Raw genomic sequence first — 16,522 nt, 5'->3', positions numbered from 1 at the left:
ATATATATATATATATATATATATATATATATATATATATATTTGTTTGTTTGTACAGAGTTGTTTGTTGAATATTGGATGTAAGAGAGGCCACCATAATGTTCCCATTAGAATGTGCACACATTGAGAGCAAGGATTTTGAAATGTTTTTCTTTATAATCCGAGAATTTAGTACAAGGCCTAGCACATTTGACAGATGATTAATAAATTCTTGTTTACTAGTTTTGACATGTTCAGAAGAGGTCTGTAGGATTTACCAGACTGCTAAAGGAGTCAGTAACACACAAAATGAGGTTTAAAAATACTTGAAAGAACAGCAGGGTTCCTAAGGAGATAGGACACTTGATTTTATGATTCTAAGGCTCTAGACCAGGTGTCGTCAACGTATGGCTCTTGAGCCATATCTGGCTCTTTTGAGGGCCAAATATGGCTCTTTCTGCAGGAGCCATAAAGTCAATTTTTTTTCAGGCACTGTTACAGGAGCGCATTGTGAGCACTGTAAGACTCTCACGAAATTACATTTTAAAAAATGTGGCGTTTATGGTTCTCATGGCCAAAAGGTTGCTGACCCCTGGTCTAGAGATTTAATAAAACTTGGAAGGGAGAGAGGAAAGGCATAGGCCTTGGGATATAAGCACAAAGGGCACTTGGGAGGGCCACTAAATGGTGGGGAAAGCATCTAAAAGGAAGGTTTACTTACCAATTTTGTATAGAGGCCAACCTTACTTAAGCTACTCAGAAAAATAGCCTAGTCCCACTTCCCACTAACTGCTAATTCATGAAACTTATAATCAATAATATATTTGACTATCATAGATATATTATGACACTCAGATGAGCCATCTGACTTTAAATTCCTAATGGAGGAACACCCCCTAAAGACATTCTAGATTATCTTGTAGTCCTGCTGATAAACTATTATTCCCTGAGAATATCCCCTTAGAAATGAAATCACTAGCCAGTTCCTATCTTTGGAACTCCTATTCAACTTAAAAAAAATTAGACCTATTTGTCAAAAGAGTTTAGCTCATCATCCTAACAGTATAAACACCTCTCATCTGGGATTTCTCTCTATCAATTGGACAATAATGTTCATAGAACCATAGACTTTATGAATCTCAAATGTTAGAGCTAGAACAGATCCTTAATTTCAACCTCCACTGTAATCCCCATGGGTTTTATCTTGATAATTGAGGAAAGCAAAATTCAGAATTTAGAATGACTTGCCTAAGGTCACACAGAGATTTGATAAGTATGAAACAAGGAAGGGAAAAATATTTAATAAATATACATATATTTAATAAAATTGTGGATATCCATATTCAAAATAATTTAATCTAGACTACATTTGATAAATAAATCCTGGAGCTTGAACTGAACAATAAAGGACTTATATTTTTGTATCCTTCCCTCCAACCAGAACCGCCAAAGCTCTGTCTCTATTCAGTAGTGGAGATCTAGAGTGAGATCAGCATCATTTCTTTTAATCATATATCAACACTAGTAAAAACAGATTCTTACCTTGATCTTCTGAAGATACTGGTGACCTAGAAGAAGATAATAAAGCTTCATAAATCTTTTATAAACAATATCAATAACAATATTAGTAATAGTTGGTTTTTGTTGTTTTTAGCCATATGAATTACTATATGGCATGACTCCCAACAGGGATATGACTGTTTACTGCTTAGTTGTTCCTTAGATGTCCCTAAGATCTATCTAGGGTTGGGAAGATCTACCTGGAGGAAAGGAAGGCAAGGGAGTTAGGGTTTGGGTGTAGGAACCACAGAGGAATCCGTTATTATATTCCACACAATTTAATGCTCACAACCATGAAATCTGAGAGCCATATAGAGAACAATAGCTCATATACTATTGGGAATTGTTAGAAGTCTCATACTGTATATAGGCAGCCCAATATAGTGAATAGAGAATAGGAAGACCTGTGTTGATATACTGTTTTTCTACTTTTGTGTCTTTGGGCAAATTATTTAACCTCTCTGGGCATTGATTCCTTAATCTGTACAATGAAGAAGTGAACTAGATAGTCTCACTGATCCCTTTCAGCTCTTATTTAATGACCTGACTTACTAAGAACTGTAGATCAGTGTAAGAAATTTCTGTAGCAGGAGTTCTCTATACCATTACAATCAGAGGTACAAATGCTGTGTATTTATTTATAAACAAACAAAAAAATTTATGTAGCACATTATTTAAAGGGATTAAAATTTTATATGGGGCTATCCTAGTAATAATTCTACTGGGATGGGTAACACAAGCGCTACTATTTCCATTTTTTAGATGAAGAAACAGAGATTACTGTAAAGTCAGTTGCTTAAGATGACATGGATTCAATGTTTTTAGAGTTTGGGCCTAAATTACAACCTTCTGAGTCCAGATCTACTCTTTATGTCAAAACACCATGCGATCTCTCATATGAAAGAGAATTTATAAACTAAAGGTTCGAAAGAAAACTGGGGAAGTTATCTAATCTAGTCTCTAGAGAAGTCATACTCATCAGCTATGAAAATATGCACTGGTTCAGAAGCCCCCAGGCTAGAAGAAATCATGGCATGCTTGCAGAAAAATTGGCAGCAGAAATAAGGGAGAGGACTTTGACTCTGCCTCCCACCTCTTTTCCTTAGTTTCATTTTTTATGGCAATAACTTGGGAGGGAGCTCTGAGCAGAAATGTGCATTTATTTGTATTTTATCAGCTTATAAGAATCTGGAGTAGTTGAGATTCTTTATGGGGGTTTGGGGAAGAGATGAAAGAGTCAAAATAAATGTAAGTTACAATTTTTAAAATTATTTTTGGAATGTTTCATGTTAAACCATTGCAAATGTATGAGCTCACGTATTCCAAAATGTACATATTGGAGAGAATATATATATACATATATATATAAATATTATACATGGATGTGTGTATATGCATTATATGTACATTTTTATATATATGTACAGTGTCTAGCATATAACAAATGCTTAATAAATTCTTTTATGTGTGTTCATATAATGTGTGTGTATATATATATATATATATATTTATATGACTCTGACCCATAGCTCAATAACTAGTCATCTATCAAGTTCTCTGAGACCATCTAGTTCAACCTTCTCATTGTATAGATTAAAAAAATCAAGACCCGGAAAGGTTAAATAATTTGTTCAGGGATGTAAAAGTAGGAAGCATTGGATATGGAATCTGAACTGCAGTCCTCTATCTCTTAAGTAGTTACATATTTGTATCTGTGTCTATGTGTATATATCTGACTGTGTGTCTATATATATACAGGTATACACATATACAAATATACATATATACTCATATATACAAACTTGTACATTTCAACACATTTGTGATTCCACTGATGTGGCTACTTGCTCTAATAATGTAAATGACAATCTACATTTTCTCACCTTGTACAAACTCTCTTTTTTAAACCTGCACCTTCTGCCTTAGGGCAATGGGGGTTAAGTGACTTGCCCAGAGTCACACAGTGAGGAAGTGTCTGAGGCTAGTTTTGAACCCAGAACATCCCATCTCTAGGTCTGGCCCTCAATCCAATGAGCCACCTAGCTGAACCCTTGTATGAACTCTTAATAAGTGCTCTCTGAAATCCAACTCAGGGGATCCATCTAATGTTATTCCTACATTGTGAGTCAAACACTAATTATCTATTAGCAATATTTTGGTTTTGTGACATAATCAGACTTTGTATTTAGCTACTCTGAATTTATTTGCAATTATTTTCTTTGTTCTGTAAACATTTATAAACACACTTCTTTTTTCTCCATTAGAATGTATACTCTTTGGGAAAACAGATTATTTCATTCTTTGTATTTGTTTCTCTAGTGCTTCAAATTAAAGCCTGGAACATAATAGGTCCTTTATAAGTATTTTTGACTGATTTTTTTTCTTGATAAGATTTCTTATGCTACTTCTCTGGTTAAATTTCTAATTTGCAATATATTGAAATGAGTGGCAGTCTATTCTTGACTCCTATTGTCTTGTCTCTACATTGACCTTTGGGGGATTCTGTGATTCTTGATTCCAATTCTTCAGAGACTATGCTGTTTTATTACTTGTTACCACGTGACATTGGCAGAAAAACTTTGGTGTTAAATAAATGTCTTTGTTTCAGGTAACAGCTTAGGGTCAAAAACAAAAGCAGAAAATACCTCGTACTTCACAATGCTAACTCTTTTTAAAAACTAAAACTTCTGTTTTTGCCTTTTTCATCTCTAGTCCCCAATATCCTGTAGATGGTTAATAAATGAATATTGAATTTAATTACATTTATGGGCTCATGTGGATGTCGGATCTTTAGACGAGCAGCATAAAAACATGGATCATTGATGCAGCCCGCAATGTTCCCAAGTGCAGCCCAAACCAGATGAAAATGTAAATAGGAAATACTTATTAAAAATATAATAAAATACAGGAAACACATTTTTAAATTAACTAAATATTCAATTGACAGGGATTCTTATGTATGAGTTAATGGATTCCCTTTCAATTTGAGTTTGATATCACTGTTTTAGACACTTAGAAAGTAGGGAAGGGAGTATCTAGGTGGTTCAGTAGATTGAGAGCCAGTCTAAGAAATGGGAGGTCCTAGGTTCAAATCCGGTCTCAGACACTTCCTAGATATGTGACCCTGAGCATGATTCTTAACCCCCATTGCCTAGCCCTTACCACTCTTCTGCCTTGGAACCAATACAGAGAAGGTAAGGGTTTAAAAAAAAAAGAAAAAAAGTAGGGAAACCTTGACAATGTTGTAGGAAAAAAACAAATGGGCTGAGTAGAGTTGTTTGTTTACTTCAGAAGAAAGCCAGAGCAGGTGTAGACTGCAAAGGATTTGGGGGTGGAGGTAAAGAGCATGAAAGGAATCCTCCTCAATATATAGCTGATTTGGGGTTGAGTTGTCAATCTTAATGCCACTTCATATAATGATTGCTAGTGCCATAAAATTAGAAACTTGTATTAGCAATAGATTGGATTTCCATCACTCTAAAAGTACTATTTCAACATGTTTGGGTTAGAAACTTGTCCTCCAACCCATTCTCATATGCCTCCATAAAGGTTATACTCAGAAAAATACACTTCTTTTAATCCCTACTCTTATTTATACTCTTGCTAAACCTTCTAGTTCTATTTTTATTTTTTTGTCACAAGGTACTCATTTAAAAATTGCTTAAACAACAAAAGCATCCCATAAAGTGTCCACTGTAATAGTGTAAAGACTTGGAGTTGGAAGAGGACAGAAAAGAGGTTAGAAAAATAGAAGGTGAAAATCAAAGAGAGATGAAAGTCACTGACAAAAGAGATTTGCCTCCTCAAACTCCCTAGTGTGATGAATATCTTAAAGCCAGTGAACTTTTTTTTCCCTGATATTTTGTACTATGATGCAAAGTCAGAAGAGGTCTTGAAAAGCAATGTCTTCGCTTTTGAAAAGGAAATAGAACTTCTTTGCATACTTAACTATTTACTTTTTTGGAAGGTAAATTTCTTAAAAGGAAAGAGGTTCAAGGACTGACTTGATTATTTTAGACTAGTCTAGCTCTATGGAATCATGCCAACTTCAAAGATGATTGCATGTGTACAAAGTTGAGCAAAAAGATGTTTCTTTACAAGCATCTATCACACTATATGACACATAGTGGGGAGCCTATTAAATGTCTGATAAACTAGTGAATTAATTAATGAAATATGTGATGGATTTCTCTCAAAGGTTTTGAACAAGAAAGAAAATCAAATGTTTGTGTCTCTCCAATTAAAGTGAAGAAGCAGTAGAGTGGAATTTTTTTCTCTGTAAAGTTAAATGCAGAGGACTATCATTTGGTCTGATAAATGCCAGATGGTCTCTTTAATATCCCAGAGGGATACATGCTGGTCTGCATCTAGCAACTAGGAGAGAACTATCAATTTGAGAGTTTCGGCAAATGTGGTGGTGTGTTTCTATGTTGAATGTCTTCCACACTCTTATGACTGGTGGAATGTGAGCCCAGATCCAGCCCTTCAATCCTCACTCATCATTTTACCCCTAACAGAAGATGGATGACACATGGATGATACTATCAAGAGATATGGATAAGGTACCATGCTACAAATACACACTGAAGAGATTACATGGGGTTGGAAGCAAGAAAAAGAACAGCTATAGAATGGAAAAAAGAAGAAATTCCCAGCCAATGTAAAATTTGGATTCTGCCACCAAATGTTCTCCAATTGAACTGATCAAGAATCCATGAAAGTTTCACAACTTTTCCTGCCCCCTAAGAGTGAGTATTCCTTAGGATCATAGCATAACAGATTTAAAACGGGAAGAGACCAAAGAGGCCATTGAATTCAACCCTTTTATTTTATAGACAAGAAGAATTTTATTTTATATGACACAGTAGGTTTAGTTTTTAACTTTCTTTCCTACTGTCTCTAATCTCTTCTTTGGAAAGCTCATCAACCCACAGCTCCTTTATCACCTCTACTAGCCTAATGTTCAGATGTGGCATCTCTTTCTAGTTTTAGTTCTACATTTCTAACTTCTTAGAGAAAATATCTACTTGCTTGTCTCACTGTTAAGACAAATACTACACATCTAATATTGAGGTCATATTCTTTTTTTAAAAAAAACCCATACCTTCCATCTTGGAGTCAATGCTGTGTATTGGCTTCAAGGTAGAGGAGTGGTAAGGGTAGGCAATGGGGGTCAAGTGACTTGCCCAGGGTCACACAGCTGGGAAGTGTCTGAGGTCAGATTTGAACCTAGGACCTCCCATCTGTACGCCTGGTTCTCAATCCACTGAGCTACCCAGCTGCCCCCCATCATATTCTTTCCCTAAAATGTGGTTCTTGATTTTCCTTTTCTACTAATGGTATGGTCCTTCTCTTTATCCAAACTTGAGTTCTTGGAATAGTAACTGAAATTGGAAGGGGTTCATATGGTTATTCTAGTTATTTTCAGGAGTCTGAAGACTAAATTTTTTTTTTGTTTTTTTTTTAACCCTTGTACTTCGGTGTATTGTCTCATAGGTGGAAGATTGGTAAGGGTGGGCAATGGGGGTCAAGTGACTTGCCCAGGGTCACACAGCTGGGAAGTGGCTGAGGCCGGGTTTGAACCTAGGACCTCCTGTCTCTAGGCCTGACTCTCACTCCACTGAGCTACCCAGCTGCCCCCTGAAGACTAAATTTTAATAAACGTGAGAGAAAAAGAAATTTTGGGAAATAAAGCATATCTAAATTTCAGTAATGGCTTTTATTCTAACTGGCCTTTTTATTCTCATCCTTTATAAAGTATATCTTTGATAAGTCTGGATATTTGGAGCTAATACTTGAGTGAAAACTCAGTTCTCTGACTGTCTATCTTTACATTATAGTATTTCAAAATTCAAAGCTGTTGGATATAAAAAGGAAGAAATTCTGTTTGAAAGAAAAATCTCTAAAATCTATTCCAATTTAGAGACTTTAGAAATCCTTTAGGGGGGAAAAAATCCAAAAATACAAGGGAGACTAGATGGTTTCCCACAATCATTGAAAAGAACTGATGGTTATGGATAACAATGGGCTCAACATAAAACAACAATTTATTGATCAATTTAATATAAAATGATGAGGCTTATTTGCATTTGTCCTCTATAGAACAGTTTCTTTACTTTATGATGAGGTAACATATATAAGAATACAGCACATAAAAATGTAGGTTGGTATCCTTTGTTAAGTAATTATTGAACTTTGTTTTATGCCTTTTATGACCAATTTGAAACCTACATCTGAATTTGTATAGGAAAGCTTTGGTGAAAGTAGTAATAAAATAATATTTATTTATGTTGATTTTCTATAATATATTGATCTTGCCATGAAACACAGGCCTTCCAATGCAACAGGCACAACTTTAAAGTCCACAACAAAGTGATAGCTCATTTGATTGTTATTGAATCATTATTAGTTTCTCTCCCATCCCTTCATTCAATTACCTTCTCCCTCCCCCAATCCTGATAAGTCCACATCCCCTTTGAGGACAAGCAGGTACCTTACCAAAATTCAAATGAAGTCACTAAACAGAGGAAAGGCTATAGGTTTCCACAGGAAAAAGAGAAATAGTCAGTAAATTGTTAAGTGGGAATTTGGGGAGGAGAATGGATTATTTAGGTGGATAGATAATAGAGAGAACAGGTAGCAGAAGATTAAGGATAAACCTAAAGAGAGGCATAGATCTATCAGTGTGGAAAAAATTCCAGTTAGGGAGTATTGGGGAATAACCATGACTGTTGAGTCCTTCTTCCCTCCTTATCCCACAATGTAATAATAAATTAAATTTCTCAGTGAGAATTAATTTATCATAAGTCAAAGGATATAGAGTCTATGTAAGAGATCATAAAATCCAACTCCCTCATTTTACAGATGAGGAAACTAAAGGCCAGAGATTTTAAATAACTTGTCCAAGGTCATACAGGTAGTCAGCAATTTCAAAGTCAAACAAGATTCTTTCATTCTAAATATAGTTCTCTTCTCAATGTACCATTGTAATAATAGCTCTTACAAAGATCAGGACTTTAGGGAACGGAATATAGGAAAGATAATCCCGTTCTGCAGTTAAGAGAAAAAGAAAAAAATTGTATAAGCAAAAAATGTGGACAGCATCATCCCTTTGAAGAGAAAAGACTCCATAGAGAGGGTTAGGGAAGAAGAGAAATGGGAATGAGGGTGTGATTTTTCATATGTTTATCATTGTTTTTAAATTTCACTTTGTTTTTACACAGTCAACATCCTGGGTCTGGGAAGGAAAAATCATATCTGGTATGTGGAGGCAGAGCCAGATAAGTCTTTGTCATAAATGACACATATCTTTGGTAAAGAGCCTGAGGACATAGGATAGAATGATTAATAGCTAGGTGCCCCAGGGTCCTTCCTTCCTGTTGACAAGACCCAGACCTTACCACTGTTACAATAATAATTGCTGCCATTTATATATGATTTTTAAACACAATTTCATTTGATCTACGGAACCAAGGCTCAGTTTTTAACTTTTGAAAGCAAAAGGGGGAAAAAAGAGGTGTCACAACATATTGATCAGTTCTAAGGGCCTGAGGACAGAAAAATCCACCTAGCTTCCTACCAGCACATTCTGAATCTATTCAGCCAAATAGGTGCATTATTCATGAAGACAAAAGCCCCAAGAGAAAGGCTGTGCTTCTTTGTAACATGGCTTTGAAAAAAATCAATAAACCTGGCACTGAAACAGTTGGCATTGTGACTATTTAAAGCAGACTGGTTACTATTTCAGCCCTCAGTTCTGAGTGTAGTGCCTTGCCATCAGTTTCATTTGTGATACATGCTTTTCTTTGGTAATAGCCAAGCTCTAAATCTGTTCATACTGAAAGAATTTCTGTTAGCAAAATAAAACTATTCCAGTTTTTAGAAAGATTTCAGCATTTCTTCCTTGGAATTCTGGATTTAACATTTTTTTCTGTGCTTAATTTTAATCCCCCCCAAAAATAGGATGTTTCATAATTTAGCAATAATCCCTTGGACTTTGTTAACAATAGAATTTTTATACAATATCAATTTTTGAAGACTTTAAAGAATAAGAAAAGTAGTCCTATGTTTATTCAGGTTTAGATATAATCTTTCTTAGAGCACAAGAATGAACCAAATGACTTCTCAAAATCATCCCTATGATTCACCATTCTCTTCCTTAGAATCATTCCTATAGTATCACAATCTAGGAACCTTGAAGGAACCAGAATGAGCTCAGGAAAATCATTATGTGGATAGATCCAAGAAGCTTCTGTACCAGGGATCAACACTGTTCTTTGGGTTTGACTCAGTAAGAGCAAAGCTGCAGCTAACCCATTCCTTCAAGCTCAGTGCTCATAACTAATGTTGGAGGTTTTATAAAAACTCACAGCAAGAATGAAAATCCCCTTATTTTCTGGTCATTGGCACTGAGTCAGTAATGAACGTAGATTCTAAAGGAAGGCAGAAGTAATGACAAATGAGAAATAGATTTCAGGAAATTGGAGATGATTAAAGATGAAAATAGTCAATGTTGGAAGGATTGTGAGAAGACTGTCATTGGAGTTGTGGTTTGGCAATTATTTTATAGAGCAATTTGAAATCGTGCTAAGAAAATAATTAAAATGATCATAACTTTTGACTTAGAGATTCAAACATTATGCTTATCACAAGGAGGTAAAAAATAGAAGAGATGTTTCACTATATGTCAAAATATTAATAGCAGCCATTTTATGGTATCAAGGAACTACAAGCTGTATGCTCATGCATTTTTATATAACCAAATTGCCGTATATGAATGTGTTGTAGGTGTCTTCTGGGGCTGCCACATATTTATAGAAAGCTACTACATATTTAACAGAACATTATATATGGAATGGCAACTATAAAGAATTGAGAGAAGCATAGAAAGATTTTTATGAACTATCACAAAATGAAATAAAAAGAACCAGGAAAATGATGATCAAAATTTCTATAATGATATAAATGGAAATCAAATGAAATTGAAATCTTTTTAATTATAGTTATCAAATTTGATCCTGAAGAAACATTAAGAAAATTCATCTCCCTCCCATCTTTGAAAAGAGGAGGTAGTGAGAATTATGGGGATGGACCCAAGGTAGCAGAGAAAGCATTCTGCCAAGTTTTCCTAGCATACCCCACTAAAAAAACAAAATAAAACTTAAGATAAAATAATACCTCTAATCAAATTCTGCAATGGAAGAGTCAGCAAAAGGTCGGAGTGATATATTATTTGAGATTAAGTCAATTTGGATGATCAGAAAGAGAAACATACAGCACAGGATTGGAGCCTAGAGCAGAACAGAGCTCATGTGGATTTGAAACACTAGTGGTGAAATTAAGCAAAGGCAACAGAAGTAGCAACAGTTTTGAGAGCTCTCACATCAGTAACAATGAGGAGATCTGACAACTGGTCAGAATGATTAGAGGAAACCCCTATGCTAGCACTGGATGCAAGACAAAATGCTATTCTTGGCATAGCCATTATTTAGATGCACTTTTGGGTCATAGATCAAGGACTGAGAGTAGCACTTTCAGTCAAGAAGGAGCTGTATCACTTGCGATCCCAAGGAGAGAGGGGCCCTGAAGAGTACTATTAAATTATAATCCCAAGGGCCCTTCCTAGGTAAAGACCATTCAGATCAGGAGAGTGGTGACCATATTTATTCCCAGATAACATGACGTTGGAAGTAACAAAATCTTCCAAACACCCAGAACAAGCTTGGAAAAAAGCAATATTAAAAAGCCTGAAGCCTGAGACAGTGCCCTTCCACCCACCACACTGAGCCCATTCATTAACAAAATGTTCAAAATCAAGAAATATGGTGGATAAAATGAGTAAACAACAACAACAACTTGACCATAAGTTGTTACTTTGCCAACAGGGAAGATCAAGACATAAAATCAGAAGAAAATAATGAAGTCAAAATAGCTATGAAGCAAAATGATAAAGAAAGAAAAATAGTGAATTGACAAAAGTCCAGTAAAAATTCCTGGGAGAGCTAAAAAATTATTTTTGAAGTTCAATGAGAGCATAGCTAATCAGAATAATACAAAACAGCACTACAAAATTAAAAAAAACACAGGACATGGAACATAGCATTTTGCAGAACAAAAGAACTGTGCTTACGATCAAGAATGGCATATTCAGCAAAAATAACTATGATTAAGAAAAGAAAGAAATGGATATTTAATGAACTAAAGGAGTTTCAACTATTTCTGGAGAAAAACCTAGAACTCAACAGAAAATGAGATCTATAAGAACATAGAAATTAAAGAATAATCAAAAGCAACCCAAAAGGTCAGATTGTTTTATTCTTATATGGGAAAATGTCAACTATGGCCCCTAAGAAAGGCATCATTGCCTGAGTATTTTGAAGAGATGGGTATGGATGGAAGACAAGGAATGAAATGGTATGTTGAAGTGGGTGTTAAGTTGAAAAGGAGTTGAAATAATAGCAGGATAGATCAGAAGGATGCAAGATGTTCAATGGCTGAACAAATTGTGGTATCTGTTGGTGATGGAATATTATTGTGCTCAAAGGAATAATGAACTGGAGGAATTTCATGTGAACTGGAATGACCTCCAGGAATTGATGCAGAGTGAAAGGAGCAGATCCAGGAGAACATTGTACACAGTGACTGATACACTGTGGTACAATTGAACATAACGGACTTCTTCTCTACTAGCAGCAATGTAAGGATCCAGAGCAAGGCTGAGGGACTTATGAGAAAGAAAACTAGCCACATTCAGAGGAAGAACTGTGGGACTGGAAATACAGAAGTAAAACAGCTCCTTGAACATATGGGCTGATGGGGATATTATTGGGGATGCAGACACTAAATGATAACTCTAATCCAACTATCAATAATATGGAAAATGATACATGTAAAACCCATTGGAATTGTGCATTGGCTATTAGGGGGTGGGAGTAGGGAGGTTTGGGGGAGAGGGAAAGAACATGAAACATGTAACTGGGAAAATATTCAAAATTAAAATTAAAAAGAAAAAAACGAAATAAAAAAGAAGGATGCAAGATGGATTGGCTATTTCACATTGAGGAGGAATGAGTGGAGGAACTACAATGGAGAAAGGATGAGGGGGTAGTAGACTGGGAGTACTAGAACCCAACTTTCATCATACTTGGGATAATGAGAGAACAATGTACAATTAGAAGGGTTGTATGTATAGATGTTGATGTATAGAGAAAAAGGAGGAAAGAAGAAGGGATAAGGGATAAGGAAGGGACTGGGAGTTGCCCTTTTGGGGGACTGAGGGAATAAGAGAAGGAAGGATGAGTTAAGAGAAAGGAGGACAAGGGGATAAAAAAATGGAGAGAAGGGAGGGATACCTAGAGGGGAGTACATATTAAGGGGAAGAGGTAAGGTGAGAGGATAAGCAATCAAAAAGTAGGAGTGCACAGTTTGGGGATAAGGAAGTTATTTTGGGAAAGTTGGACAGAATAAGAATTAAAAGGTAAGGGATAAGGGCATGATCTTTGGAAAAGTGGGCCAATTTGGAAACAGGAGTGGAAAGGGAGAATATTTGGGGGAAGGGATGTGAATAGGAAAAGTATTGGTCAAAGAAAATTGGACATCTGAAGAGGGATATGACAAAAAGAAAGGAAGAAGTGAACAAACAGGGAAGAAAGTCAGAGTAGATGGAATTGCACAAGTAACTATGACACTGAGTGAAATGGGATGAACTCACACATGTGAAAAAAATGGATAGTAGAAAGGACTTGGTAAGTCTCCAAGAAACATACTGAAAGTGAGAGACAAACATAGAGTGAAGTGAGGGCTGGTAAAGAACATACTATGCCTCAATTGACCCAAAGAAGACAGGGATAGCAGTCATGATCTCTTGACAGATTTGGGCTAAAATATTTATAACTGAAAGGGATAAACAGGATAATTATATTATGTTGGGGGAACACTATGGATAATGAAGCATTATCAATATTGGACCTATATGAACCAAGAGTTATTGTACCCAGATTTTTAAAGGAAAAATTAAATGAGATACAAATGGAAACAGATCACAAAATTATAATAGTGGTGGACTTTAATTTTCCCCTTTCAAAACTAGATAAGTCTAAACACAAAATGAATAAGAAAGATATGTAGAGCCTTAGATAAGTTAAATAAGATAGCTATTTGGAGAGCACACACACATCTGTGGGAAGTTAATAGCAGATTCAAGGCCGAGTATATGCAAAATCCAAACAGTTTCTAGTGGGACAACAATGGTTTAAAGAAAATAGATATTTTGGGAAAGTATTTAACAATTATCATACTATGAAAGTAATCCTGCGTCCCTGAGAAGTTGTAGCAATGGAACAAAAGTTCCACTGGGTATGACCAAACTGGAGAGACTTGTTTTGGAAAGAGTATGATCCTGGCTACAAATTTTATCTGCTGCCTATATACCAATCTAGCAAAATATGGTCCTGGTAATCAGATGGGCTAAAATGATTAAATTAAATATAGATAGGAACAGGTCTAATTTTATATTGTCAGAGCAGCTGTGGATTTTTTTGTTCTTTTAGGAAATAAGATACATTAAGAAATGTAAAGCTATTCATGATCATTGACTTAGAGACCCAATTATTAAGGTTAGGCCCTAAGGGCATTATTAAGAGGGTAAAAAGCAAAGTATGCATGAAAATATTCATTGGAACTTCATTATGACAAAATAACTAGAAATAACACAAGTGCAATGAATGGGAGAAAAGGCTGAATAAATTGTAATATTTGAATAAAACGGATTGTATTCTGTTATTTAGACATGGCAAATACTGGAAATATAAAAAAAATAAGGGAAGTATATGAAGAGGCAAAAAGAGAAGAAAAGAGAATAAGAATAATGCATATCATTATATTTTTTAAAATAGCCAAAAACCAAAAGAAAAAAGTATACAAGTAAACGAATCCAAAGGGAACTCAAAAGATGTCTACAATAGCATATGTATTTAATTTTCATATTTTAAACAAGTTATAAACAATGTGGAGTTTTTGGTTTTACACATATTTTTATGCCTTTGTTTAGTTAAATGTTTTTGATCATGGTTACTAAGTATATATGTAAAAATTTAAAAATCAAATGAGTGACAGAAAAAAATTAGGTAAGGAAAGGAAAGGAAAGGAAAGGAAGGTAATTATGGAAAAGACAATTAACAGCTTGATAAAAGAGGCAGAAAAAACCTTGATCCAAATAATTCCTTAAAAAGTAGAATTGGCCAAATAGAAAAATAGAAGAGGGTAGTAGCCACAGTGTAGTCCTCATTCCTTCTTTAGAAGGAACTTTCCAGGTCTTGGGGAAAGAATACAGATGGCCACAAAGTACCCACAGCCTCTAGAATTGTTAGTGGCCTAGTCTTATATTCACAGCTCCTCTAGGCAGGCTAGAAGTAGAAGGGGTGCAGGTGACTGAAAACTGAGAACATGAGAGTTGGTGGGAAGTTTTCATTTAGATGCTGGCCTTCTGTGTTCTGCTCTGCTCTACTCTGTCTGGGCAATGTGGCTTGGAATCAATACACAGATGGCAGACCATGGTACTTTGGCCTGAATTGAGAAACTTATATTCTCATCCTAGTAAATATATTCAAGAGGCCACCACCCAACAATCTGGGAAGGATAAAAGAACTTCTAGCAATAATGTTTTTGGCCCTGTAAGCAAGACAGAACTTCTATCATCTTACTCTACTATTTCACTGACTAAAAACTCGGTGGTAGACCAAGACTCCTGGGACAGGCCTAACTTTATGGACTCAGGGATCAAGTGGTCATAGAAAGACATTATAAGGAAAAGAATTCCTGTCTTTCAAGTGTTCCTAAAAATTATCCTCTTCCTGTTACTTCCCTACTTTTTTGTCTGCTCCTTTGACATTCTCGGCAGTATTTTCCACTGGAAAAATTCTGGTTAGAGGGGAGGTTTTCTGTAAAGGCTCTGTTTTGAAAAAGCCTGTGTCTGTCTTGGCAATTTGCATGCATGCTGATGACTATCATGGTGCAGAGTTCCAATCCATCCATATCCATCTTTGTCAATCTGGTATTCTCATCACTGTTGATAGTAAAGAGGCCCAGGCATAGGAAAAAGGCCAAGAAGAACAAGTAAGGTGAAGGAGTCCTCCTCTTAAGAGAGAGTAATCTTCACTTGCATTTCTACATATATGTCTTTCCTCTAACACATCCTCACTAATAGTCTCAATTTATTCTAATTAACTAGGCTCTACCACCAATTTCCTAGGTCCAAAGAGTATGTAGAAAAGGAGAACACGGATTGAGGAAGAAAAAAAAAAATCAGAGCTTACCCTGACCTGCTACGTACACAAACTCTTCTTAGATTCATATATGTTCTGTATTTATAGTCACTGAATTGTTCAGATTTTTTATAAGTTATGTGGTAAATATTCTGTATGATATTGCTTTTAATAAAGGAATGTAGAACATAAATTAAACGTAATTGGAAACTAAATAATCTAATTCTAAAGAATGATTGAGTCAAAGAATAAATCATAGAAACAACTAATAATTTCTCTAAAGAAAATGACGAAAATTAGATAATATTCCAAAATTTGTATCAACCCCAGAAGTACTTAAAGGAAATTTATATCCCTAAGCATGCACCTTAATAAAAGAAAGAGTAGATCAACAAATTAGGCTTGTAATTTTTTTAAATGAGAAAAATAAGAAATCAAAATCTTCAATTGCACATCAAAAGGGAAATTCTGAAAATCAAAAGAGGGATTAATAAAATTAAAAATTTTTAAATACTGAAATAAGAAATAAAAGTAGGAACTGGTTTTATGAAAAACAACAAAATAGGTAAATCATTTCAATATGATTTTAAAAAGAAAGAAGAAAATGAAACAGGTGAACATACTACAACAAAGATGAAATTAAAATAGCAAGTTATTTTGCCTAAGTATTTGCCAGTAAAACTCATAATCTAAGTGAAACAGGTGAATATTTTTAAAAATAT

At 35.1% G+C, this 16,522-nt stretch overlaps 1 protein-coding gene across 1 annotated transcript in view; it reads right to left on the bottom strand.

Moving 5' to 3' along the window:
• DGKI (diacylglycerol kinase iota) overlaps window positions 1-16,522 on the bottom strand; it is a 611,386-nt gene that overhangs the window by 59,161 nt on the left and 535,703 nt on the right. Inside the window, 1 exon segment of the mRNA XM_044677460.1 lies at window positions 1,522-1,547. Coding sequence (XP_044533395.1) covers window positions 1,522-1,547 — 26 coding nt within the window.

Source organism: Gracilinanus agilis, chromosome 5 (assembly GCF_016433145.1).
Source record: "Gracilinanus agilis isolate LMUSP501 chromosome 5, AgileGrace, whole genome shotgun sequence".
Taxonomy (NCBI): domain Eukaryota; kingdom Metazoa; phylum Chordata; class Mammalia; order Didelphimorphia; family Didelphidae; genus Gracilinanus; species Gracilinanus agilis.
This window is presented reverse-complemented; position numbering and strand designations above follow the sequence as displayed.